The sequence below is a fragment of the Hemicordylus capensis genome, chromosome 1 (assembly GCF_027244095.1).
Source record: "Hemicordylus capensis ecotype Gifberg chromosome 1, rHemCap1.1.pri, whole genome shotgun sequence".
Classification (NCBI taxonomy): domain Eukaryota; kingdom Metazoa; phylum Chordata; class Lepidosauria; order Squamata; family Cordylidae; genus Hemicordylus; species Hemicordylus capensis.
Window position 1 is genome coordinate 100,243,387 of NC_069657.1, and position 27,889 is coordinate 100,271,275.

Below are 27,889 nucleotides of genomic sequence, written 5' to 3' on the forward strand. Positions count from 1 at the left end.
GCGACAGAGGGGCAGGTAAGACCTGCCTTCCTCCTCCTAAAGAGCCGCTTGGCCCCCACCAAAATGATTCAGCTGGTCATCTCAAATCATTTCAGCACCTCAAGTCAGCAGCCCCAAAACACTTTGTGCACATCCCTGAATTCCCTCTACTCCCCCCCCCCCAATATGTGCGCAGAATGAGATATACTTGGGGCATCAGTATCAAGGCAGTTTGTGCACATTCAGAATAATGCCTTCCTGAGTGGGATCTAAAATTAAATAAGCATGCTTTTAAAAAAATCTATTGCATGTACACATGAGCATGCCTTAGGAACACCACACTGCACCTGGAGATACCACCCCTGCTTGTTGGGGACTCTTTATTTTCCACACAAGCACCCATTCTGTTTTAGATTGACAATGGGGTAAAGGGTTATTTAGGAAAGGAACGGAATGAAGGGAATATTTCATGCACCACTCCAAATTAGGGTTATCTCATTCATGGTTAATTTAGCTTTGCAGGAATGCATTCTACAGCACCCGTCCTAGATACCTCCTAAACAGGGGGCCAGGCTATACATTTAGAACAGGTTCCTACTTGCAATTTGTGGTGCCAAAAGCAGTCATTTGTTATGTATCCACCAATGTTCCCCCTCAGGCATGGGCATGTGTGCACACTCACTAGTAGGCATCTGAAGCACTAGGCAAATTTATCCCCTTTGTGTGGGGCACAAACCCCACCCCAATCCATGGGAGGAAATGGGTGGTTGAAGCACCTGGTCACTTGGCCCCACCAATGGGGGAGTATCCTGTTAAAACACTTGGGCAGTCTACCCTTCAGATGCAACAAAAGCCACACCAGCTACTAAGTTGTAAGTAAAGCCCCTTACATAGTGCAGCGGGTGCACTTTCTGCATGTGGTAAAACAGCACGTGTGCACACACACCCCACATTCTGCATTGAAAACCAGAGGCATTGTACCATTTTGAAACAGTAATCCAATTTTTTTTTTAAGATCCCTGCCGTGGATTTCCAGCTAATCAATTCTCAGATGAGGATTAAGACACACATGTGGAGGTGCAGTTTCTGAAAAAAATGATTACTCCTAGTTCTTTGCACCATAATTTAAGAGTTCAGTTTTTAATGCACTATTTCACTTCTGTTCAAGCCATCACTGTTAGGGAATGGCTGTTTTCACAAAAACCTTCAAAAATGTTTTTAGTGGTCATTTGAGTGAGCAAAGGTGTAGGCGGAAAAACCCAGAGAAGTTATTTTGCTGCCTGACCTGGAGAGCATGTCAGTCAAGGAATGTGAGAACAGTTCCTCTGACTGCTGTGTGTCCTGTTCTTGCTCCAGGAAACTGCTTGTGCTGAGTGGGATACCCTGCACACACGCCTGCTCTAGCAGGGAACCTTATTTTATTTTATTTATTTATTTCTATACCGCCCTTCCAAAAATGGCCCAGGGCGGTTCACACAGAGAAATAACAAATAAATAAGATAAACAAAATTGATCCCTGTCCCCAAAGGGCTCACAATCTAAAAAGAAACGTAAGACAGACACCAGCAACAGTCACTGGAAGTACTGTGCTGGGCGTGGATAGGGCCAGTTACTCTCCCTAGTTATTTACTTTCTCTAAATAAAGAGAATCACCACATTAAAAGGTGCCTCTTTGCCAAGTTAGCAGGGGTTGGCTGCCCTCTTCCACGTATTGGGTGGACATTAGGTGTTCAAGGGCCTCAATTTGTGTCATCTTGTCCTTCTTCTCAGAGCCTCTGGAGTAAGTGCAGACTGAAGTGTCTGTCCTTGGGCATCTACAACCTGCACAAGCACAGGTGCACTGTGCTATCTGTCTTCCTGGGAAGCGTAAGCAACATCAGCTTCACGTGTGTGCTCTATGGAAAGGGAAGGCCTGAGTAACTGGCTTGCCACCCCAGAGCAACTTGCAGCCTCTGTGACCCAAGCCTGTAATATTGACATCGTTGCATGCTGCGCCATGGCCGTGGCTGCTGTAGAACTACCTGGACGGGCAAGTGAGCTAGTGGTTGACCTAGCTCCCTGTGGAAGGAACCTGCTTCTCCCTGGCATGCTGGTGGGCAGTGCCATCTGGCTTGCCCTTTGCCTCTTCTGTGGGAGGGAGTGTCCACTCCAAGCTGTGGTCTGGGATGAAAGGAGAGCTGGTCTTGTGGTAGCAAGGATGATTTGTCCCCTTAGCTAAGCAGGGTCTGCCCTGGTTGCATATGAATGGGAAACTTGATGTGTGAACACTGTAAGATATTCCCCTTAGGGGATGGAGCTGCTCTGGGAAAAGCAGAAGGCTCCAGGTTCCCTCCCTGGCATCTCCAAGATAGGGCTGAGAGAGATTCCTGCCTGCAACTTTGGAGAAGCCGATGCCAGTCTGTGTAGACAATACTGAGCTAGAGGGACCTATGGTCTGACTCAGTATATGGCAGCTTCCTATGTTATGTTCCTCCGATCCAGGAGGACGATGCCAGCTAGTCATAGTGTGGTATGGTCCTTGGCTCCACTCCTGACATTTTGTTGTGGCTGATCACCTCCTTGAATTTCTATTTCAGGAACTGCAGTCTTTCCTTGCACTGTTCCCCATCATGTTGGAAGCCCCTCTGCACCACTTGCCTAGAAATCTAGTTGAAGGTGGTCTCGTTCTTGAACTGCTACTGCAATTGTGACTGGACATGGCAGAGGTCCACAAACCAACACCCAAATCTATGTCTCCGTCCACAACTTTGCACAAACCTCCGTGCTTCCATCCCTAGTCTGCTCTGCATGGCAGTGCCAGTGCCAATCATGGGTAGTGAAGCCATTGTGGAACGCTGAGACAGCATGACTGGTGGTGATTTTCCAAGAAGAAGTCAGAGAAGCAGGGCATGGGGCACTGTCCTGGTCTCTCCATATGAGGGGAAAGGTGGAGGGATGGGGGCATCTACTTCATGCATGCAAAGCCAGCAGTGTGCAGGAGGGATGAGGGCATCAACCATATGCATTCAAAACAAGTGACATGGAATATACAGGTGGGGCATTGGGAAGGGGAGGAAAATATTGAAATCTGCGTGGTCAGAAATGTGTTCCGTTATTTGTGTTACTAGGCTTTAATGTGTTTGTGCACAAAGCACTGCTGTGATAAATTGTTGGAGACCCCTCCTGCTGTCTTTGTCTTGTGCTCCCATCCCTTTTTTTTCTTTTTCTTTTTTTTTTGCTCGGTGGGGAAAGCGGGTTTGCTCCAATGTGGTTCTGTCCCTTTAAATGCATGAACTCTAGGGATGCTGCATCCCAGTTGCCAAGCTGTGGCAGGAGGAGTATGGAGACAGCAGAGGGTGGAGCATCAGCTCAGCGGCCAGTAAGAAACGCACCTGCACTAGAACTGATGCATTTCTGGGCTGCTCTGAGCTGACCTCTCTGTGGTTGTGGGAGGAGCTTGCACACAAAACCCAGGTTATAGGGGCAGCAGAATGTCCAGATGACACAGTGGTGCCTTCTAACCTCAGGTTTCAGCAGCGAACCTCACTCAAAACCGAGGGTTAAAATTCAGGTTTGGAAGTGAAACCAGAAGGTGGTTGGGTGACAAAACTGCAGCTCCATGCATTCAGACAATAACTCTGGCATATTTGCCTCTGGGTTGGTGTTATGTCTGAACAGGACCTATCTCTTTGCTTTCAGTCAAGGTTTGCTCTTTAAAAGCTTAAGTATCTTACTGCAAAACTGACTAACATTTGCTATCTTTTTCTATTTCTAATATATTCAGAATTAGCAGCCACAAGCACATTCCTTGCTGGGCAATCCATAGTTAGATTCGTAATGTCTAGGCTTGCCTGGGGTGCAACCCTGTTTATCTTTTTGTCTGGTCAAAAGAGGAGAAGAGGGAAGAAGACTCTCTATGCAAATACAGCTGAGAATGTTTTTAGTTGCCATTCTCCAGAAAGGGCAACTTGGGAAAAAGAACGGGAAATGAAAACGTCAGAAATGCTCTTTCCCCCCTCTCTTCCTCTCTCTTGTAAACAATACTATAGGAAAAAACTATTTGTTCACATCTTTTCTTTGAAAAGTCACATTTTATTTTCTGTCAAAAATCTCAGGCCCTCACTTTGATGTGGCAATGCAATTAAAAATGGCTCTGTATTTGCCCTTCTTTTTGAACTCGATGTATACACTGAGTTTATCTTAATCCAAATAACGGTGATAATACAGACTTATTGGGAAGATCCACATATCCTTCCCCAAGGCAGCTTTCTGCTGTGGGAAAATTGTAGCATATACCCAGATATAAGGAGACTCTGAATTTAAGATGAGGCCCTTTAAAAAAACCCCAAAAAACCCACACAGGTTAATACAAGTTATACCTTTTCTTACCCAAAAGGAAGAGGATTCTGACTTCAAAGAACCTGGAAAAAGCCTAGTCTTGGATTCAGGTAAATACAGTATTTGCTCAGTCAGCAGCCAGGTTGAAGCCTTGGGACTTGTGTTCTCTGTTGACATGGGAGATATTTCTGATAGCAGTTGAAAGTCGTGGTTGGATAACCTTGCTGTTGAAAGGTTTGGCAGCAGATAGTTATGTATGTGGAACCTCTGAAGGAAATGTATGCACCCCAATGACCTCGGAGAAATTATTCAAGTAAACATGGTAACTGAATCATTCTTTGGAGCAGTTAGAACTTGGTTTATGTTGCTTAAAGACTTTACTGTATTTCAGAGGCTAAGAAAACATATGAGAGACGAGGGTGAACTTGGTATAATGTATCCCTTTGAAAAGCTAAGAGTTTTTCTATTTTTCACATACCTTTTATGAATCTTTTGTGTAGCCTTTTATAATACTGTTGTTAAGCATATTTTCCTTAGGCATTTTTGAGATATTTTTTAAACAATAAAGGTGGAGGCATTAGTAATTTTAGTGAATTCTTTAATTCTTAGATGGATGTTTTGCTTCAGTCAAGGAAAATAAGAGTTAAAAGTGTCTACAAATACTCTCCTGCTGTCTAAACACTATCTTTCAAAAAGATTTCCTGAATTCAGTATATCCTTCACATGGTGGCCAATTTTACATTCCTCACTCCATACCCGAAAATCATCTTTTACAAATCTACAAAAATATTGCATGGCAGAAAATCCAACGGTATACATTCCCCCGGAGAGTATCTTTTTTCCATTATATAGTTTGTCTAAAGACTGGTTTCTGCTGTGTCTGAGGGTGTTTTGGTTTTGGAGGGCAGATAAGAATGTTGCCATATTTGCTGCTGTCTCCCTTGTCAGTACTAGTAGCCTGTGTAGCATATCAGTGCCAACTTGACTGATGATCACTGGAGTTTATACATGATAGATATGTATGACTTACAGATGTGGTTTTTAATTTTATTTCATGTGATTGAATTACGTGAACAAACTTGTTGGTACCCTTACAGCTCATTGAAATAGTGTTTTGTGCCTCCTGAAAAGCGATTAAATGAAAAGCAATTGTCCCATGTATACCTATATGCCTTTGATATGTCATCGAGTAAAGCAAAGCAAGTGTGAAAAGTGATAAAGTATTGCTTATTCTACAAAGATATTCTAAAGTGGCCTGGACACATTTGATGGTACCCCTAGAAAAGATCATGAATAATTGGATTTGAGTGATTTTTCAGATTAGCTGTTTTCTTTAATTAGTATCACACATGTCTCCAATCATGCAATCAGTCATTCAGCCTATTTAAATGGAGAAAAGTAGTCACTCTGCTATTTGGTATCATCGTGTGTCTCACAATGAACATGGACCAGAGAAATCAAAAGAGAGAGTTGTCCGAGGAGATCAGAAAGGAAATTATAGACAAGCATGTTAAAGGCAAAGGCTATAAGACCATCTCCAAGCAGTTTGATATTCTGTGACAACAGTTGCAAATATTATTAAGAAGTTCAAGGTCCATGGGACTGTAGCCAGCCTCCCTGGATGCAGCTGCAAGAGGAAAATTGACCCCAGAATGAGCAGAAGGATAGTGAGAATGATAGACAAAAAGCCAAGGACAACTTCCAAAGAGATACAAGCTGAACTCCAAGGTCAAGGTCCATCAGTGTCTGATTGCACCATCCGTCGCTTTTTTGAGTGACAGTGGGCTCAACGGAAGAAGACCCAGGAGGACTCCACTGTTGAAAGAAAAACATAAAAAAGCCAGACTGGAATTTGTTAAAGTGCATATTGACAAGCCACAATGCTTCTGGGAGAATGTCCTTTGGACAGATGAGACAAAACTAGAGCTTTTTGGCAAGTCACATCAGCTCTATGTCCACAGACGAAAAAAAATGAAGCTTTCAAAGAAAAGAACACCATACATACTGTGAAAAATGGAGGCGGCTTGGTTATGTTTTGGGGCTGCTTTGCTGCGTCTGGCACGGGGTGCCTTGAGTCCGTGCAGGGAACAATGAAATCTCAAGACTATATCAAGACATTCTGGAGCGAAACATACTGCCCAGTGTCAGAAAGCTCTGTCTCAGTCGCAGGTCATGGATCCTCCAACAAGATAATGACCGAAAACACACAGCTAAAAGCACCCAAGAATGGCTAAGAACAAAAGATTGGCCTTCTATGAGCCCTGATTTGAATCCTATTGAACATCTATGGAAAGAACTGAAACATGCAGTCTGGAGAAGGTGCCTTTCAAACCTGACACAGCTGAAGCAGTTTGCTCAGGAAGAGTAGGCCAAACTACCCGTTGACAGGTGCAGAAGTCTTATTGAGAGCGACAGGAATTGCTTGTTTGCAGTGATTGCCTATAAAGGTTGTGCAACAAAATATTAGGATAAGGGTCCCATCATTTTTGTTCATGCCATTTTCATTTGTGGTGTTATTTAAAATATTCTGTTGCATCAAAACTCTAAAGCAAAGTCTGATTTTTGTTAAATGTGTAATAAACAATGATGGGTGCCAATTACTTTTGTCAGTTTCAAATTATTTCAGAGACAATTGTGAGTTCTTCTTTTGTCGTGGAGGGGTACCAACACATTTGTCCACATGTGTATATCTAGATCAGCTGCGGTGGTGCAGCGGGGAAGCAGCTTGCCTAGAGTGCAAGAGTCCCAGACTGTGCCTAGTAAATACATTTGTAGGCACCTATATTGGGCAGCAGCGATATAGGGAGGTGCTGAAAGGCATCATCTCATACTGCGTGGGTGGAGGCACTGGTAAACCACTCCATGTATTCTACCAAGAAAATCACATGGAATGTGATCACTAGGAGTTGACACCGACTCGATGGCACAATCTTTCCTTTAATTATATCTAGCACAATCTTGTGCAAAACCTTTTCTATGATGAGCAATAACACAAGTACAACATATGTTTCATATATAGGCAGATTTCAGTTACTTCCAGCAAAGTCATCACTGTACAACCTCTTGAGATAGTTGGAAGCCACTATATGGTAGTCGCCAGGCCAGATGCTAACATATCTCAAGAGAGAGCCCCAGGGCCATAGCTGTAGTTGAACAGGTGGACAAGCACAAATGTCCTTGTACCCCTGAGGGAAAGCAGCCTGCCAGCTGAGTGACAGCTTGCTCTTTGCCCTCTCCCTCGTGCCTGTCTGAAGAAGGAAGAAGAGTGGGCCCCATCTTCATTTTTTATTTATTTTTTGTCCCAGGGCCCACTTCATGCTTGAGATGTCCTTCATGAGAGTTGGAAGATTTGAAGGGCTACTTTTGCCTGATGTAATAAATCATACATGAAACTGAAGCAGAACTCTGATACTGACTGGGGACATTATTATGGCCTAGAACAGGCAGTGGATCCTGACCCAATATCCTTGCTGCATACAGTGCTCATGGGTACCAGCAAAAGAGAGATTTCTGCCTGAGATGTTGAAACCTCTTGCAATAGGTACTCGGTGCCCACCCCATGTAAGGCTTCTTCAGATGAGCTGTGGGAACAGGGGTCTGTCTGCTAACTGAGCAAAGAGGCGCCTTTCTAAAGTAGTGATTCCTTCCTTGCTTCTGATTCCTCCATCTTTTACAGAATGTGAAAGAAACTGATCTATGTTTGGAAATATACCAGATCAAGAAATAAAGAAACATGTGAAAAGATAGGGAGGCTTGTCTCAATATAGACAAGTAAGTGTCATTAAGATGATAAAAATGAAGTATCGGAAGAAGAAATTGCTGATCGTGATACAGTACTTCTAAACATTGTCAATATCTTGAATATTGTCAATGTTAGGAGCAAAGCAGGTTATACATAATAAATGCTCATAAAGAAACTATGTGTCTTTAGACCCATAAAGGGCGCCCGGGAGCGGGGGACATTGCATATATTTCCGTCTCTCCCCCCCCCGGCCAAACTTCAATTTTTTTCTGGTGGTGGGGGGAGAGGGAAAATGGTGGTGGGTTTTTTTAAATGACTTCAACATTTCCAGAAATTTTACATCTCTAGACCAGTGGGGTTGATGGCAACAGGTGAGTGCTGCTGCTCCAGGCAGCTTCCAGGACCATCAGTAAGGGCCTTCTTATTTAATTCCAAAGTTGCCTCTCACTGCCGCTTTTAGCAGTGCTTGAACTGGTCTGCTGCGAACCACATCCTCCAGGAAAGGGAGCCAGTCCAAGATTGAGCTGAACCCAGTTTGAAACAAACTGGTTTGAGGACTGGTGAGGGCAGCACCAGAGGGCAACAAGAGGCAACTAATTAAAAGATAAGGTCCTTACTGGTGGTCCTGGAAACTGCCTGGAGCAGCAACACTCAGCTGGCCTCTATGCATACAGAGAAGGTTCATCCTTATCTAGCCAGTAAGGACTTCCTCTACGCTGGTAAGGTCCTTCTTGCCACCCTACCAGCACTACTGCTGGTAAGGTCCTTTTCATATAATTTAAAAGTTGCTCCCCACCACACCCAGTACCACCCTCACCAGTCACCCGGGCCACTTGAACCGCCAACCCAGTTTGAGTTGGTTTGTTGAACTGACTGGCCCAGCCAGTCAGATCGGCTGAACCACTTCGCAGACCTGTGGTTTGATTTCAGTTCTGACTGAATTCACATGCCTAGGCAGCAGTGTGTTCAAGATGTACAGCAGTGCAATTACAGTTATGCCACTGAAGCATATTATGAAATTATTATTATATCATGTTGTGCTTGGCAAACAGATACTCATAGTAAACTCTCCTGTCACTCCCCTGTTCTCTGTTGGAATAAGAAAGGTGATGCAATTTGATTGTTTGACGTGTCTGTTGAAGCAACCTTGTTATCTAAATAAACCTGGTTTCTTTCCTATTCTGTTTGGTGAAGAGTACCCCAAGAGCTTGAATGCCCCTTTGTTAGCAAAAGTTGGTCCAGCAGAAGGGATTGCCAACTAAATTGTTATTTCTAATGAAAGAGTCTGAGGACACATAGTGAATGTCCTCCAATATGCTCCCATTAAAAAAGAAGAAGAAGCAACAGTCCTAATATTACGCTTAAAAAGATTTCAGACACAATCTCTGCTTCATAGAAAGTTCACCTTCATAGAAAGTTCTCCCCTTTTGAAGCTCATGAAAGGTAGATACAAACTTATCAGCTAGAATTTTGTGTTGTGTCTTGAATGTGGAATTCATACACTTCAGACGGTAGTGCCCACTGGAAGAGTGTTCCTGCTTGCTTAAAAAAAGCTCTTATCCAAAATAGTAATATTTCCCTAGTATCTTTAAAATTGCATCAATGCTTGTTGCAAAGGCAGAATAAATCCTAACAGAGCATCTGCCCTATTATTTATTTATTTATTTATTTATTTACACAGTCAGACAGGTGTTATTGACTGGTTTGTTTTATCCAGACATCGAGTCCTTCCCAAGGACCTGGGATGCCAGAATTTTATTGTCAGTGTTGTTGCTGTTGTTATAGATATCGTCGCAGAATATAGGCTGTTCCCAGTAAAGCTGCTTTTTGTAATTGGCTGATGGTGATTTCTGTGGCCCCTATGGTGTTGAGGTGCTCTTCAAGGTCTTTTGGAACTGCACCCAGGGCGCCAATTACTACTGGGATTATTTTGGTCTTCTTCTGCCACAGCCTTTCAATTTCAATTCGTAGATCTTTGTATTTGGTGATTTTTTCTATTTCTTTTTCTTCTATTCTGGTATCCCCTGGTATTGCTATGTCGATTATTTTCACTTGTTTTTCTTTCTTCTCGACTACAGTTATATCTGGTGTATTGTGTGGCAGATGTTTGTCTGTTTGTAGTCGGAAGTCCCATAATATTTTTACATATTAATAATAATAATTACATCTTATTAATATTATTATTATTACATTTATATTCCGCTCTTCCTCCAAGGAGCCCAGAGTGGTGTACTACATACTTGAGTTTCTCTTTCACAACAACTCTGTGATGTAGGTTAGGCTGAGAGAGAAGTGACTGGCCTAGAGTCACCCAGCTAGTTTCATGGCTGAATGGGGATTTGAACTCGGGTCTCCCCGGTCCTAGTCCAGCACTCTAACCACTATACCATGCTGGCCAAGTGAGTGAGTCTGTAAGTGAGCCAAGAGTGAGTTTGTAAGCAAACATGTATGCAGAAAACTTTGATTTGGGACAAAACCATCTGAAAAATCTGTTTTCTTTCTTTGTAAGAGGCATGTTTCTAACCTTTATAGCTATGACAATACTCAGAAATATTACAGAAGCCAGAGAAAGGACTATGCAGAATTTATTCCAAGGCCAGGGGTTGAAATGTCAGTGAACCATAGAGGGTTTTTTTATCCTCATAGTTTGCAGAAATAGAATAAATTATGCCAAATGAGTAAATGAATGCAAGTTGCAGAAGTGGAGGGAGGGAATTGGCACAGTATTTTGCCTATTTGTTTTTTGTATAACAGAACAGAAAACTTAAACTTGTGGTGATTTCTTTTCCTGTAGCTCCAATGGCGGCTCACACGGAAACAAAATCTTCTGAAGGAAGAAATAAATATGCCATGAATGGAACTGGAAGTTCTCCAGCACAATGGGGTAGAGCCTGGTAAGAGAAGCCTGCCATGTGGCAACTTTAGCTACTGTATAAAATGCTTGCTTGCAGGGCTGAAACACGACAAGGTGTCAGACCCAAGCCAGCTAGATCTCCAGACTTTTTTAAAGGGACATGGGCCAAATGTGTCACTTGGATCACGTTAAGACTCTGCTGAGTGTTGGTCAAGTGGGGAAAAGGTAGCACACTAGGAAAGAAATCTTCTCTACCATTACTCTAGTAGTGTTGTTTTTAATGTACTGTATATAGGTTATCCAAGTATTAAGGAAGCAAACAAATCATGTTGACAGTCTTTTGGAAGCCTACTGAAAGTCACCCTCTCTAACTTACTCGCATTCAGAACATCTGGAAACAGAGCATATTATTTTATGTATGTATGTATTCAATTTCTTTACTGCCCTTCAAAAAATGGCTCAGGGTGGTTTACACAGAGAAAGAAAGAAAGAATAAATAAATAAAATAAAATGGATCCCTGTCCCCAGAGGGCTCCCAACCTAAAAAGAAACACAAGACAGACACCAGAAACAGTCACTGGAGGTACTGTGCTAGGGGTGGATAGGGCCAGTTACTCTTCCCCTGCTAAATAAAAGAAAATCACCACATTAAAAGGTAGCTCTTTGCTAAGTTAGCAGGGGCTTTATATATTGTATTATGCCATTACAATTTCCTGATGCATTCAGGATTAGGGTATTTGACTGAAATCATTTATTAAACGCTCTTCTCTCTCAAAGGTTTTCATGGAGTTCTAGGGATATGGGTTGGATCCTGAAGTGCCTTTCTACACATGGAATATTGTTCTGTTCACTCCACATGCTGGAGTGTTGTAGGAAAAAAGGTTGAACTAGGGCCAGTTCAGACAATACTTTATTGGCCCACACAATTGGAAGGGGATGCTCTGAGAGTGTACCTATCTCAGAGGTACACTATCACAGACATCCTGATGCCCTCTCAGCAAGTCCCTTTATCATATATGCAGGCTGTTCATCTGAAAGGTCCCTCTACACATGTTCCAGATACTTGTGTAAATTCTCTTTGAGAGCGTGCACAAGTGGAAGCATGAGAATTGCTACAGAACTTACTTATTATAGCAGCCCTTTAACTCTTCTATACAGATATGACCTACCAGCCTGTTTTAACAGCTAGGGCAAATATTAGAAATTGAAACATTTTTCCTGGTGTTTTGTGGGGGGCGGGAGGTGGAGGTTGGCTGCAAGAACTGATATGTTCTCTGCATTTTACTAACAAGCTAACCTTTTGGTGAGTGACATTAGTGTGCTATGCTGTGGGGAGGATAGGACCCTATACATGTTAAGGCTTTGGTCTTCTTATCCAAGCTACTACAGATGCTGACCTTCTAGGGGAGTTAGGCAATCAGAAACTGGAAACTAACTCAGTACCCCACTTAGATATTGACTCCATAATACTTGAGAGTTTGACTGCTCTAACTCAGTAAATGGTGGCAGCTATGGATTCTTTATATAGTTTAGGTGAATTTAGTTGTCTGAACTAAAGCTGGAGTAACTAGACACCCACCTTTTCTAGATTTCCTGTTACACTCCTCACTGGAGTATCAGGATAAGGAGATGGGGAAGGACTTTCCAAAGTCACACCTCCAAAGAGATGCCACACAACTATAACATGCATAGTGTCGGGAAACTCCCCAAAGGAAAAAGGAAGGGGTTCACTGGGAATCGGGATCCAGGAGGCCATGCAGTCTGGGCAGGAGTAATGACCTGACCAGCGAAGCAGCAGAATGTTCAGCCCTTTGTACTACAGAAAGATGGTACAAATTTCCAGGTACTAAGGCACAATTTATTTATTTATTTTTATTATTTACTACATTTCTAGACTGCCCCATCCAAAGGCTCTAGGTGGTGCACAAGAAGTTTAAAAAGCATAAAAACAAATACCATTTAAAACACACTGATATTTTAAGCACACACACGCTGAATTGTGTGTGTTCAGTGTGTTCAGACCCATTTAAAAACCAATTAAAATATTTAAAAACAATTTAAAAACCTTGGAAGGCCAGTTCAAACAAGTAAGTTTTTAAGGCTCTCTTGAAGGCCAGTGACGAGACTACATTATGGATATCTGCCAAGAGTGCATGCCATAGACCAGGAGCAGCTACAGAGAAGGCCCAGCCCCAAGTTGCCACCAGACGTACTGGTGGTAACTGGAGACGGACCTCTCCAACCTCAACATGCGATGAGGATCATACAGAAGAAGGCACTCTCTAAGGTAGCCAAGACCCACGCTGTTCAGGGCTTTAAAGGTAATAACCAGCACTTTGTATTTTGCCCTGAAACATATCGGCAGCAAGTGCAACTGTTTTAAAACAGGCATAATATGGTCTCTCTGGGTTACCCTGGAGACCAGTCTAGCTGCCACATTTTGAACTAACTGAAGTTTCCAAACTACGTACAAAGGCAACCCCACGTAGAGCTCATTGCAACAGTCAAGCCTGAAGGTTACCAGCGGATGCACCACTATTTTGAGATCGTTCTCTTCAAGGAATGGATGCATTCGAATGGATGCGAGGTGTAAATCCTCATTCTATCATAGCAAATGAGATTTTTTTCAATTAAACAACTCTCATGACCCCACTTTCACTTTTTCACACTTTCCTTTACTATGAATAATATGAGGAAGTAATCAGTTTAGCACACTTCACCTTATGAAGACAAACCTCATACAAATAAATTCACCATAATTCACCCCTCTGCCCAATCACTCTTAAATTGGGGATGGGTGGTAGCCTCCAGCCATTAGGCACTATCTACCAGCCCACCCCACTCCTTTGGGGCAGATCCACTTTCTGCCCCCAATCTGCCCCAAAGACACCCAAACTTCAAAAATTCTCAAAAAATCAGCCCTCTGCCCAATCCCCCTGAAATTGGGGTGGTAGCCTCCACCCATTAGGCACTACCACCCCACCCCACTCTTTTGGGGCAGATCCACTTTCTGCCCCCAAACTGCCCCAAAGTCACTAAAACTTCAAAAATTCTCAAAAAATCAGCCCTTTGTCCAAACCCCCTGAAATTGGGGTGGTAGCCTCCACCCATTAGGCACTACCACCCCGCCCCAATATGCCCCAATCTGCCCCAAAGACATGAAATTTTCAGAAATTTACCAAAAATCAGCCCTTTGCCCAATCCCCCTGAAATTGGGGTGGTAGCCTGCACCCATTAGGCACTACCACCCCACCCCACTCCTTTTGCCCAGATCCCATGCTATGCCCCCGAACTGCCCCAAAGTTACTAAAACTTTAAAAATTCACCAAAAATCAGGATTTTGCCCAATCCCACTGAAATTGGGGTGGTAGACTCTACCCATTGGGCACTACCACCCCACCCCAAAATTTTGCCCCTGGGCCCCTTTTTACCCCCCCCAAATCGATTTGGATTCGGGTTAAATCCGAATCCGAACTGAATCAAGGGTGATTCGGGTGACCCAGATTCGGGCACAAAACAGAACAGGGGTGATTCGGTTCAGGTCCGAGCCGAATCACCCGAAATCCCGAATTGCACACCCCTACTTCCTATCTCCAACTCCCCTAGGTGATCCAGAAGGATACCATGGTTGATGGTATCGAACACTGTCAAGAGATCCAAAAGAACCAACAGAGTCACACTCTCTCTGTTGATTCCCTGGTAAAGGTCATCCATCAGGCTGATCAAGGCCAACGCAACCCCATAGCCTGCTCTAAAGCCATTTTGAAATGGGTCTAGATAATCTGTTTCCTCCAAAAACTGCCTGGAGCTGGTTAGCCACCACTCTTTCAATCACCTTGCCCAACCAGGGGAGATTGGAGTGGTGGTTAGCCTATAACTAATCACCAATGAGGATCTAGGGAAGGCTTCTTAAGAAGTGGTCTAATCATTGCCTCCTTCAAACAAGGAGGCATCCTACCATCCCTCAGCAATGAGCTAATGATATTAACTAGGCCATCGCAAACAATTTCCCTGCTAGATAGAAGCAGCCAAGTTGGGCAAGTATCCAGAGAACAAGTGGTAGGCTGCACCACCCCAAGCAGCTTGTCTACATCCTCGGGCATCACAGATGGAAACTGATCCAATCTAATACTGCAAGAGGGATTGTTGGACACCACCTTAATAGACTCTGCAAAAACAGTGGAGTCCACTTAACCCCAAATACAAGAGATTTTGTCCACAAATAACCCATTAAAAGCATTGCAGTAGAACATAGTCTCTGGAGACTGGTTCAAAAAGGAAGGAGCCTGAATCAAACTCCTCACAACCCGGGACAACTCTGCTGAACGAGAACCTGCAGAAACAATGCATGCGGACCAGAATTGTGTTTTTGCTGCACGCACTGCCTCCACATAAGCCTTCAAGTCAGCTCTATTCTGTGTCCTGTCAATAGTTCTCCTCCACTTGTGTTCCAGTCGCCTACCTTGCTGCTTCAGACTCCGCAACTGCTCTGAATACCAAGGGGTCACTTTTAAAGCAGGTCAGAAGGGATGCTTAAAGAGCATTTGTGTCTACTGCCCTGAGTTCCCTATTTCAGGTTCCCACCAGGGCATCAACAGAATCACTGGCAGGACCAACATTAAAATCCTCCAAGGCTTTTTAGAATCCTGCTGGGTCCAGCAGCCGTCTTGGGCAGACCATTTTAATGCAGCCCTGCTTGGCTGGTTTGTGGCTGTGAAACAAACCTTAACCAGGTAGTGGTCCGTCCATGACAATGGGGAAACCACAGGATCCCCTACCCACGCAACACCCCCCTCCCACACACAATCTGAACAAAAGACCAAATCGAGTGTGTGGCCAGCAACATGAATTGGTCCTGAAACGAGTTTGGATATGCCCATAGTTGTCATGGCCACTATAACTCCTGAGCTGCACCAAACAAGTCAAGTCCCCCAGCACTAAGAGTCTGAGTGACTCCAATGTCAGCTCAGTTGGGCAGAGAGTGTATGATACAGCAACAGAATCCCCAATCTATCCCTTGTTTCCAGCCTCATAAATACGCATTTCAATATAAGTAACTGTCTCACAGGGGCCCTGGCCCAGGAGATGGTATTCTTATAGACCACAGCCACTCTACCATCACCCTGCCCACTTCCCCTAACCTGCTGCACAACAGAGTAGCCTGGTGGGAGAAGCTGGGCCGAAACTGGGCCACTAGCCTCCCCCATCCAGGTCTTAGTTATACAAGCCAGGTCGGCTCCCTCATCCATGATCAAGTCATAGATTATTTTGGTCTTATTCTGAACCGACCTGGTATTGCAGAGGAGCAAAACTAGGTTCTTTGGGTAGTTGGAACTGCTCCCCAAGGCCAGAGAGCTGACAGGGCAGCTGGAAGTAGAAACAGTTACTAAATTACGGGTTTCCCTTCTCCTGTAATTGCCAGCTGCTCTGCCAACACCAATTCTTCTGTTCCCCACCACAACGGTAATAGCTGCCCCAGAGCTGCTGGAAACCCACCCACCCCACATCACCCTGCCTAAGAGAAGCCAAACACATGACAACAAAAAGCCTGGCATAACACAATAAAAAGAGGACTAACAAACTTTAACCCAGACTTCCAACCCCGCTTTAGTATAACCTTTGCCCAGACCCCAGTCCCACACTGAAGGCCTGGCACCAAACCCCAGCCACTTGCAGGCGGCCCGTCAGCTACAGCATGCCTTCTTCCTTTGTATGCTCCCAAGGGCTCCAGAAATCTCCTCTCATGAGAGATCTCTGGTCCTCAGGGACAGGTAGAATAAGTCAAGCACTTGGGTAGTAGGCAGGCACAGGTGGGACAGGAAAGCAATCAACCTGTAACCAAGCTGTTCTTTAGAAGGTCCGGGACTGCAAAAACAAACCTCCTCAGCCAAGTCAGGCATGTGCAAGCAGGTTGAGATGGCTGTTGTTCTTCAGGAGAGGTCAGGGAAGCTGACAGCATCTACCCCCCTCTCTTCACCCACTCTTACCTCCCAAATGCTCTGAGTTTATGCTATTTATGCTCCCAAGGGCTCCAGAAATACACAGTTTTGCACAAAGCAGTCTTGATATAATTATTTACCATGCACTGAGAACAAAGGCTCTTTTTCTTTTTTCAGTTATATCCTGAACTAATAATCATCCTGTGCTGCTTGATTCAGAGGCATGTGGGTGTTGTACAGCAGCTCAAGAGAGCTTTGAGGATAAGATTACCATTCTTAGGGAAAGGCCTCCTCAACTCTGTGAGTTATGAAGGTTTTTGACAGTTTCCTCCATAATCAGGGCAGAGAATGCTTCTGAGTATTGAGGCTTGTTCATAAATCAAAGCAGCAGCCTCTAGAAGCCAGCTGTTCAAGCTTTCTAAGGTGGAGTTTAAAAATGGAACCTGAGCGATTTTTGTCAGTGGATCACATATTGACTAATATCATGTTCAGAGAATAACATTTTGCTCACACAAAGGTAGAAGACAATTTTTGTTGATTTCCTCTCTCCCCTTTGCTCTACTTCCTCTATGCCCCTCCAAAATGTCTGAGGATTGAGGGACATCTTACAGGGGCACTGTGGCGGAGGGCAGGGGGAGTGTGAAGACCAGTAAAAATCTTTCTTTCCGCCCCCACACACAAGAAAAATGTTCTTCTGCATACATGGTACTAGTGAGTATGTGAGCCAGTGTGTCTACTAAACCACAGATTAGCAGGTCCTCCCCACTTCCAACATCTAGAAGTTGATACTTAAAGCCAAGGCACTGTCTTGTTGAAGGTCTGCAATTTTCTCTGTGTGTCTTGTGTTTTTCAGGAAAGTCGACTGGTTTTCTTTGGCAAGTGTCATATTTCTACTCCTGTTTGCCCCCTTCATTGTGTATTATTTTATAATGGCATGCAGTCAGTACAATTGCTCTCTAACTATGCCGGCCACTGAGCTGTTTATGGGGAAAGCTGACCTCTTGGATATATGGAACAAGACACCACCACTAACCTGGAAAGCTGCAACTATTTATACCTCTTGGGTAATTTTCCAGGTGTGTTTGAGGTTTCTCTTTTGAAATCCATCATGATGTAGTAATGCAGTCACAGGCAGTTAATTAAAACCATGCTTTCTAATTACAAAACATTTTAGAGATACAATTATGCCTTAAAAATTTGAAATGTAAATTGTTCTAACCCCAATACTCTCTCAGTCATGAGTGCTACTGATAGCCTTCTGTCAAGCCTTCTATCCAACCATTGCTCTCTAGACCATTCCTCAAAAGCCACTAATAACAATAAACTTTATTTATAAACAAGAAGTCAAGGGTGTCAATAATAAACTGACACCCCTGACTTCCTGTATACCTCCCAAACAATCCTTACCATCGACTCTGGGTACTCCTCCATTCCTTTCACTCTTCACTCTTTCTTCTACATACTCCTATCCATGCCTGGGTGATTGGAAAGGTTTTGTATAGTCTTGGACACCCAGGGGCTGATCTAAAAGCAAAATCCTGAGCAAAGCAATGGGGTTGCTTCTCATGTAGCAACCCTTTGCGGAATGTATTCCCTGGCTAGTTTTCAGTGAAGCCTGCTTCATATTGGTGCACTTTCACCTTGCCTTAGATAAAGAGGTCATAATGCGTGGCTGACCCTGGACGTATAATTCCTGAAGACATGTAAGAGCTGGTTCACACATTGATGGGGGAACTTGTGTAGTCAAGTCCTACGTGGCTTGTCTTAACCCCTGGAAGAAGGAAGCAGGCTCTATCACTAGAGGCAAAAGCATCTGGAAAGCCTGTTTCCAGTATTCACCTGAATCTCCTTTGCACAATGCTTTTGACCAGGACAAATCTGATGATGATGCCACGTGTACCACCATCTCCTGTCCCCCAAAGGCTAGGTGTTACTGTTGCCAAGTAAGTGCTTGGTGTTTTTTGTTTCCTGATGGAAGCTGCTCTGTCCTGAGCAGACCAGTAGATAGATTCCCTATCCCAGTGTTCTTCAGTGTAAGGTCCGGAAGCCAGTGGCAGCTCCCATCAACCCTAAGTGTGACTCCTTGACTAATTGCTTATTGAACCTATGCAAAGTTTTAGCCAAATCTGAATACACTGTCCCCTTGCAGCACCTGTTATCTGGGTACACAGTGCTATGCTTTGCCCAGTCCCAGTGGGGCCCCTTAAAGGGAAACAGCCATCTTGAGCCCCTGAAACATCTTGGAAGGCATGCACAGACTGCTGGGCAATGGAACCCTTCTCTATGTCGTTCCCCCCCCCCCAGATTTCTTGAGAGGGGGAAGTCTCCATGTCTTTTAAAGTGCCCCCCTAGCACTGAGAATAGTGCAGTACTGTGGGGTGGTCAGTATAGTGGGAAATGGCTCTCACTTGTAGGTCGTGTGTGTGTGTGTGTGTGTGTGTGTGTGTGTGTGTGTGTGTGTGTGTCAACCTGGCCTCTGCTTGAAAAATAAGGATAAGGACCATTGCCTTATCCCAACAGCTTCAATTGAGGACTACATGTTGATACTGTAGCGTGCTCATTCTTGTCACTTAAACAAACAAAAACTTTATTTCTGGGATATGGGCTTTTCGCAGAGCTTTTTATTGTGATGTGCATTTGTCTCTCCCCCGCCCCCCAACCGCTAGCCCCAGCCAAGCTATGCTTCTCCCATACATAGAAGTAGTTTCATGATCATTTGATTTGGACCATAGTTTATTTTTTACCATAAGTATGTATGTTGGAAGCTCATAAACTAATTTTGTTACAGGTAGTTTTGTTCATGCTTCCTGACGTTTGCCATAAGTTGATTCCTTGCTTTCGAGGAGGAGTGCAAGAAGGTGCTGACACACCTGCTGGTAAGGTGATTCTTATTTGTACTTGCTTTGCAAACCTTTCTTCTATTGCTAAGAATTAAGACTTGAAGAACAAGGAATTTATCATGGGCTCCTTAGCACAGTAGCTGATTCATCTGTATGGAAGCAGCCAAAAAGACGATTGCGCCACCATGCACAGCCTTACATGTGTAGCTTTTGTGACAGAGCTATTAATCCTTGTGGAGAAGGGGAAGCAATGTGCAAAGCATCCTACTAAAGGGATTCTTGCTGTGTGAGTGGAAATATGACCCTTTACCTTTCTTGGTCTGTCTTATCTGCTTAATTGTGCTTCAGAAAGCTCTTATCTCCTCTGAGGTTGTGTAGACCTACTTAAGCATATTGCATTTTGCTACAGAAACTCTGGCTCTAAAAAATAACTGGTGGCTTACCTCCAGTTAAATGATTTTTGAACCCAGTGTACTTTGTGATGGAAATCTGAAGTGCCAAAAAGTAGGCTACAAAGTCTACCTTTGTAGTTGTAAAAACAACTATCCTTGTGCAAAGATAGCTGAGCTCATATAGAACTCACTTAGAAAGCATTCTCTTTCTATCAAGAATAGATCACCCTTTTATGAGCACGTGGAAAGAAATGGCTAATTTGTGAATTTGCAAAGAGCAGCCTAGTCTAATACAGATCAGTATTGACAACTAAACTAAGGTGACAAAGTCATAAAATGTAATGCAAGAACACACAACTCTGCTGGATCAGACTGAGGTTAGCAGCTGGTTTTCAACAGCAGCCAGCCACCAGCACAGAATCAAGGCAACAGTCCTGCCTCCAATTATGTTTCCAGCAGCAGAAGTATACAGTCTCTAAGCATGGGGTTGGCAACCTTTCAGAAGCGCTGTGCCATGTCTTCACGGTAATTTAAGGTTTCACATGCCAATAATGCCAACAACATTTTTAATGTTATAGATCTTTGCCTTCCCTAAATAGCTGGTTACAATCCTTGCAGGTCTTGCCATAGGGCGGACCCCCCGCCACACTGGGTCCCATCCTCTCGATAAACCTCCTTGACTCTGTCTCAGTCCCTACCCCTCATGCCTGGGACCTGCCACACCTGTTGCTTCCCCAGCCCTGCCCATCCAGCCACGGATGGTCTGCCACCACCTCTATCTCTTCCTCTTCCTCTGAGCAGCCTGCAGATATCTGGGTCTGTCGGTCGACAATCAGTGGGATCACTGGGGCTCCCACTGTGCCACTTAAAATCATTTCACATGCCACTTCTGCTACATATGCTATAGGTTGACAACCCCTGCTGCATATCTTAGCTATCATGGCTCATAACCACTCCTCATCATGTGTTAGAGAACTGGTCTTTTAGGTTCTTGCCAGATGGTATTGTTCTCTAGTGAACCTGACTTGTGCAATCAAAGGTTGATTTCTGCTCTTCTGCTTTGTTGGAGAATATATGGCCACATCTGAAGGACCTTTCCCAAGATTATATTATTTTGATTTTGTGTAGTTTAGTATATAATTTGAGCTCTCTGGAATTCTTCTTGGAGGTTTGAACAAAACATGATTCCCAACTATAAGGAAAGAGTTAATGTCTTTACCACACAGTACTGCCAAATGTGGCAACTGTAAGGAGCTGGAAGCAGCTAGAATTCTAACCATGGTTTGACAAGATCTTGGAAATACTAAACCAGTGTTATGTTCTCACATGGATTGGAGGACACAGTTGCCCATGTTACGCTATTGGAATGGGGCTGGAAAATGAGCTAAAAAATTCTTGTCTGCATTTGCATTCAAAGAAAGTACTAAAAACACTGGGTTCAGTGGTATCATGGACATTCCTCCTCCCCAGATTTTTCTCTTCTCTATGGAGGCTAATAATTCTGAAAACAAGATTTGGAAAGTTAATACATAAATGCAAAAAAAGGAAACCACATTCCCTTTCTTAACTCTTCCTCACTTGGCATAATCACTGTACTAAATTATGTAACTCTAATTTTCAGGCATTGTACTCAACTATGAGATCAATGGTCTTCAAGCCTGGCTTATCACACACGTGCTCTGGTTTGCAAATGCTTACCACTTCCACTGGTTCTCACCCACCATCATTTTTGACAACTGGATTCCACTCTTGTGGTGTGCAAATATCCTGGGTTATTCAGTGTCCATATTTGTAATGATAAAAGCTTACTGTTTCCCCTCTAATGCAGAAGACTGGTATGTTGGCATTGTTTCTATGATTATATGTATAGTTTTAGCACATTTTATTCACTCTGTCAGTAATAAAACTGATAATAATAATAATAATAGAATAGAATAATACAATAGCTGTTGCCCAAGCTTTTGCATGCTACTAAGATTTGTAGAAATTAGTTACTCAAGTATCAAAAACCAATAAATGCCATTAGTAGTCTGCTTTCATCTAGTTACATCAAATTTCATTTTGTCGAAAAAGTCCCCTGTGTTTTGAAACTTATATATTTCCTGTTTTTGTGTTCTTATATGTCACTTTAGCAAATTCACTGGTAACTTCTTCTACAACTTTATGATGGGAATTGAATTTAATCCTCGTTTAGGAAAGTGGTTTGATTTCAAACTGTTTTTCAATGGTCGCCCTGGCATTGTAGCATGGACTCTTATTAACCTCTCCTATGCAGCTAAGCAACAAGAACTATATGGACAAGTAACTAACTCTATGATACTTCTTAATGTCCTACAGGTAAGTACAAACTCATTAAAAAATTGATGAACTTAAATTGTGTGAATATGAAAGCAAATGAATCATTGCAACTAAATCAGAATACAGTGATCTAACTGCAGCCTATAACTTGTGTAATTCATTGATAGGGACGTGCATGAGCCGGTTCGGGATCTGTGGGCGGTACAGGAATTGGTTCCTTTAAAAGGAGGAATGCAGGTACTTACCTGCTCTGCTACCACCCCACCACTCATCCAGGACCACGCTGGTGTGCAAAAGACGGCACATGGCTGCTTGTTTCCAGCAGCCTGCTCATTGGCACACATATGGCTGCCACTCATGGCCTGCCTGCCGCACAGCCTGTGCCATGCACAGTCTTGCACATCAGCGGTGGGGCAGCAGAGCAGCAGATTAGCACCTGCGTTTCTCCTTTTAAAAATACTTTGATCCCTTCCCTACCAGATGGGCTCAGGTGCACCTGCCCAAACCAGTTTGGCACTTGCATCCTGAGGCACCGAACCAGTTTGGTCATATCCCTATCCAGTGAGTCATGATTTTACTGTGATTTCTTAAATGGTGTGTGTGTGTGTGTGTGTGTGTGTGTGTGTGTGTGTGTGTGTTGACACACGTTGGCTAAAGACCCATTAAGTTTAGGTAAGAGATGGAGAATTCTCTCCTTTCTCATCCCACTCCCTGTCTTGTCTGAGACATTATCCTAAAGGAGTGGGAATTGTTGCGTGGTCCCTATTGCATAGATCCGATTCATCTGCATAGCCCCCTATTCCTTAATTACACCACGGTATGATGCATTGTTGAGAACAGTTTTCTTTCTTCTATATAAATGAGAGAACTTGACTTATAGCTCATCAGGGTGAATACAGGACCTTGTGAATGCCAAAAGCAATTTTTGTTTTCAAAAAATATCCAGTATAACTCTTGTTGGTTTCACTGTACCTATGCCTGGAGAGTGTGCATAACTTCAGATGAAGAAACCATACAATAAACTATTTAAAAGTATTCTGCATGGATTCTGTGATTATGTTGGGAGCCTCCAACGAACATTGCTACCACACAACAGCTTGGCAGTTCACAGAAGTGGAAGGATGAGTAGTGGTAATACTACTCTAAACAGCATATGGTTGGAGCCTACTAGCTACCCCGCACATGCTTTCAGGTGCTATATGATAAGCTTTTGGGTTTCCATACAGCTTAAGTATATATAGATATACTTTCTATACTGTATAAAAACCTTCATTCTCTGAAATGTTTGAATGCATATTGCCATGTTTTCCATAGGAAAAATTGAAACATTGATCCCCTCAGTTTCTTTCACTTAAATCTGTTAAGACAAGGCTGAGTGGATGCAATCCAAAGAAGGATGGTTGGTATTATCATCTAGCTGAAATTATTTAATTATTCCCAAGAATAATGCCCTATTACCAAGAAGAGTGACATTGATTCACATGCCACCTATGGCAAGCCATGGTGATCTCTCACAATGTTTTGTATTCCTCCTCCACCTTTTTCTTTCTTTCCTCCTTCCAGGCTTTATATGTCGTTGACTTTTTCTGGAATGAAGCTTGGTATTTGAAAACTATTGATATCAGCCATGATCATTTCGGATGGTATCTGGGCTGGGGAGACTGTGTTTGGCTTCCTTACCTCTATACTCTGCAGGTAGTTTACTCTTATATTTTCACAATGTGAGATTCAGTAATTCCTAGAAGCAGCAATGACCCCATTGGTCTACAGTAAAGGTGGCTATCTGTACTTTGTTCAGTTATGTGGACTGTATACTTTAACTTTTATAAATTATCAAATCAGATGAATATTTAAGTTGGCCCTCAATTGTCTAAATCTACTTATGAAATGAAGTGAATTACTCAGTCTCATGAATCATTTATGGTTTATATAAGAGCTGAAGTTCTACCTTCATCCCCTCTCTAGCAGAGAAAGAGATTCAAACTTTAGACTTTGTTCTTCTAAAGAAAATGGAAAGGTGCTGATTTAAGTAAGATAATACTAATTCACAGGGTTTCTTTCCCCCTTCTCTCCACAGGGGTTGTACTTGGTCTATCACCCTGTTCAGCTCGCCATAGGTAATGCAGTTGGGATTCTTCTGCTGGGTCTGGTGGGCTACTATATATTCAGAATGACCAATTATCAGAAAGATCTTTTCCGTCGCACTGATGGCAACTGTAAAATCTGGGGGAAGAAGCCTAAATACATTGAATGCTCCTATATGTCAGCTGACGGAACCAAGCACTACAGTAAGTTGCTGACTTCAGGATTCTGGGGAGTGGCCCGCCATTTTAATTATACAGGAGACCTGATGGGTTCTATGGCATACTGCCTGTGCTGTGGCTTTGAGCACATTCTGCCTTATTTCTACATCATCTACATGACCATTCTTCTGGTCCACCGCTGCATCAGGGACGAACACCGATGCTCTGGCAAATATGGCAAGGACTGGAAACAATATACTGATGTAGTACCTTACCGCTTACTTCCAGGATTTTTTTAAATAGGTACCCTTCAAGCCCCTGTATAATAAACAATCTCTCTGTTTTGGAGCAACTTCTGGAGATTCAAAAATGTGTGTCATCAACAATAATGTTTGACCATCTGGTGGGATGTAATCCAAATCTGTTAAGATCATTGTGCCACTAAAATGTTGTCTATAACTTCTAGGGATATCTTATAAAAGTGTTTATTTCATGCAGACATTTTTCCCCAAACAAGTTTCAAATTACAGATTGAGGAAATGTTGGCTATATTCTAATTCATAATACCATTTTGCTATAGGGCACAATCCACTGGGAACATCTCTTGCTTCAGCTCCATTGAAAGGAGTGGAAGCTGTGCTAGAGTTAAGCTGGCATTTTTACCCATTTCTGTCCCTTTCACTGTTTGAATTCCTGGTGGTTTCTGTCAGTTATGTTGCTGTTGGCTGGAGAGGAATCTTCTTGAGCTATAAATGCTTAGGTTCACTTAGGTTCACATAAATGCTTGAGCTTCACTTAGGTTAGGGTTTATAATTTAGCTGAACTGGAGATTCTGGAACATTCATTACAAAGGAAATCTAAATGCTTTCTTGATAGGGAACTGCCTTCCATTCTGCTTTAAAATTGTATGATAGCTGGGTGGACAAAATGTCTGTACCAGATCTATATCCTACAAGCAAACAGTGACTAGGATGATTAATTGCCATTAACAACTTTTCACTTTCTAGAAAATAAATACTGTGAAGTTAAACATTCTTTTGTATGTTGGAATACTGTCCTTAGACTTATGTTTTCTATCCTAGATACTTCCTGCACTGCATTTTTATACACAGAAGTCCATCCACATGTATTGGGATTTGGTGAAACATATTTTAAATGAGAAAAGCAGTGCCTATGTACTTTTTTCTTAATACATTGGTATGGCATTCTCAAGTTAGAAATTGTGTGTGTGTGTGTGTGTGTGTGTGTGTGTGTGTGTGTGTGTGTGTGAGAGAGAGAGAAATATAGCAGAAAACTGAACTTTTCACTGTTGCTGAAGACTTGCTTGTTCACTGCAAAATAGAAACTGAAGGTTAGCTTAAGGGGGTAGCAGGCTGATTGCTGCCTTAAACATGTGTCTTTGTATAGAGTACTGTGTGTGTTAGCTAACAAGTTTTATATAATATATATTGAGAGAGACCATTAAATATCGAGTACAAATAGTTTACCACATTGGGGTCTAGACTCCCGGTTGATCAGAAGCCATCTAACAAAAGCTGCTTATGCAGTCTTTACTCTTGAGTATGGAACTTCATCTTGGAGGAAGCTAGTTAGGATCTAATGGGCATCAAATACAAATATAAGTTAAATGTCAGCTTCTCTCCCTGCCCGCTCCCCGCAAATATCTTTCCATGGCTGGCTTTTGTTTTAGCTAAAACTAGAATGTTTTGTATTGATTTTGAAACAGCAGTGCTGAATGGAAACAAATTCAATGCACTGAACATTGCTTAGTGGAGTCAAAGCAAACGGAATGATAAGGCAAGAGGGAGGGGAGGAGTGTAATTTCAATTCATGGGATTATTAACCAGCTTGTATAATGTTAACCCAATCATTCTGTAAAAATAAAACAGATTGCTTTTATGATTCTGTCTTCCTAAATGGACTTCCGCCACAAGATGAAGGTTGTTTGTATACAGTGGCATTTTATTGCCACATTATTTTGTTTGTTTGCTTACCAGATTTTCTACTTGCGGGGATAGTTTTAAACTGGGAGGGACTGAAACAATTTTCACAGATTAACATGGAGAAAGTGTGTGTAATTCTAAGATGTACCCGTGGCTAATCCCATGCATGGCAGCTCTTGCGAGAGTTCGCAAGCAAGGGGAGGAGGAAGAGGAAAGCGGCAGTGGGGAACATAAGGCCAATGGACAGGTCAGCGACGGGTGGCGGGGGAGAGGAAGCGGCAGTCGGCAGGAAGAGGCAATGGCGGCTGGGGCTGGGATGGGGAGAAAGCGGCAGCGGCAGCTGGAAAAAGTGGCTGGCCAGGCAGCCAGCCAGAGAGAAAAAACATTGGAGGAGAGAAGAGGAGGGGGAGGGCTGAGGTGCCGAGAATGAGGGAGAACTAGAGGCACAGGTGCTCTGTGCCCAGGCCAGCTAGCAGTGCTGTAATACACCAGTCCTGATTCCTGACTGGTCTTAGACAGACAGAACTAATAGCTCAGTATTTCCCCTTGTGTAGAAATCAGGCATATTACTTTCAGGAAATGGAAGATCCCTTGTTCATGCATGGAAGCAAAGGGTTGCATGCATGGGACTCTCTGGGTGCTGGTCTAAATACATATTGCAGTATTAAAATATGGTGCTGCTAAGCTTTATAACAGCAGCCTTCAACAGCTGTTAATTGTTCGTTCTGGGGTGCGTGGGGGAATTCCTTTTAATCTTCGTTTTGCATTGCATTTTTACATTCCTGACACATGATGGCAGCAGAAAGTTCTTGAAATATTTGACCTAGTATATAATAAAAGATAATGGGACAGTTTTGGTTTTAAACAAATTCCTTAAAACTATTGTGAAATCAATAACATTTCCATGCAGGTTATTTTAACATTTTACATAGAGAATTACACATTGGGAACAATGGAGGTATAGTCCTACTTGATTCAATTGACAAGATTTAAGAACTTACTGTACTAACCTTTTCACTGAAAGTTTTAACTCAGAAGTGCTTAACTTTGGCACCCCCACCCCATTTTTAATGTCTATTTATTAAAATGCTTTATACCATTTTCCCCAAGAGCTCAATAATGGTGTTCAGCACCCCCATCCACCCCACCTCCACACACAATATGATGTTTTAAAATCACATCATCATCCTACTTCAGAGAAATAAAACTTTCCTGCAAGGCTTGTCTGCTATAATTATGAAGTACTAAATGCTAGGTCACAGTGAATAACTTTGGTTTCAGAACTGCAAATGAAGAGGAGCTTTGAACAGTAGTGCCACCTATCTAATATTATTAGGAGATA

The 27,889-nt window shown here is 42.9% G+C and overlaps 1 protein-coding gene across 2 annotated transcripts in view; it reads left to right on the forward strand.

Moving 5' to 3' along the window:
* The window catches only part of DHCR7 (7-dehydrocholesterol reductase), a 37,429-nt gene extending 10,926 nt beyond the window's left edge, over positions 1 to 26,503 (forward strand). For both annotated transcript variants that reach the window (XM_053253816.1, XM_053253824.1), the window contains exons 2-8: positions 10,833 to 10,932; positions 17,685 to 17,907; positions 19,620 to 19,707; positions 21,685 to 21,898; positions 22,196 to 22,400; positions 23,925 to 24,056; positions 24,439 to 26,503. In XM_053253816.1, coding sequence (XP_053109791.1) covers positions 10,833 to 10,932; positions 17,685 to 17,907; positions 19,620 to 19,707; positions 21,685 to 21,898; positions 22,196 to 22,400; positions 23,925 to 24,056; positions 24,439 to 24,903 — 1,427 coding nt within the window. In that variant the 3' untranslated portion in view covers positions 24,904 to 26,503. The remainder of the gene's footprint in view (positions 1 to 10,832; positions 10,933 to 17,684; positions 17,908 to 19,619; positions 19,708 to 21,684; positions 21,899 to 22,195; positions 22,401 to 23,924; positions 24,057 to 24,438) is intronic.
* The last annotated feature ends 1,386 nt before the right edge of the window (positions 26,504 to 27,889 follow it).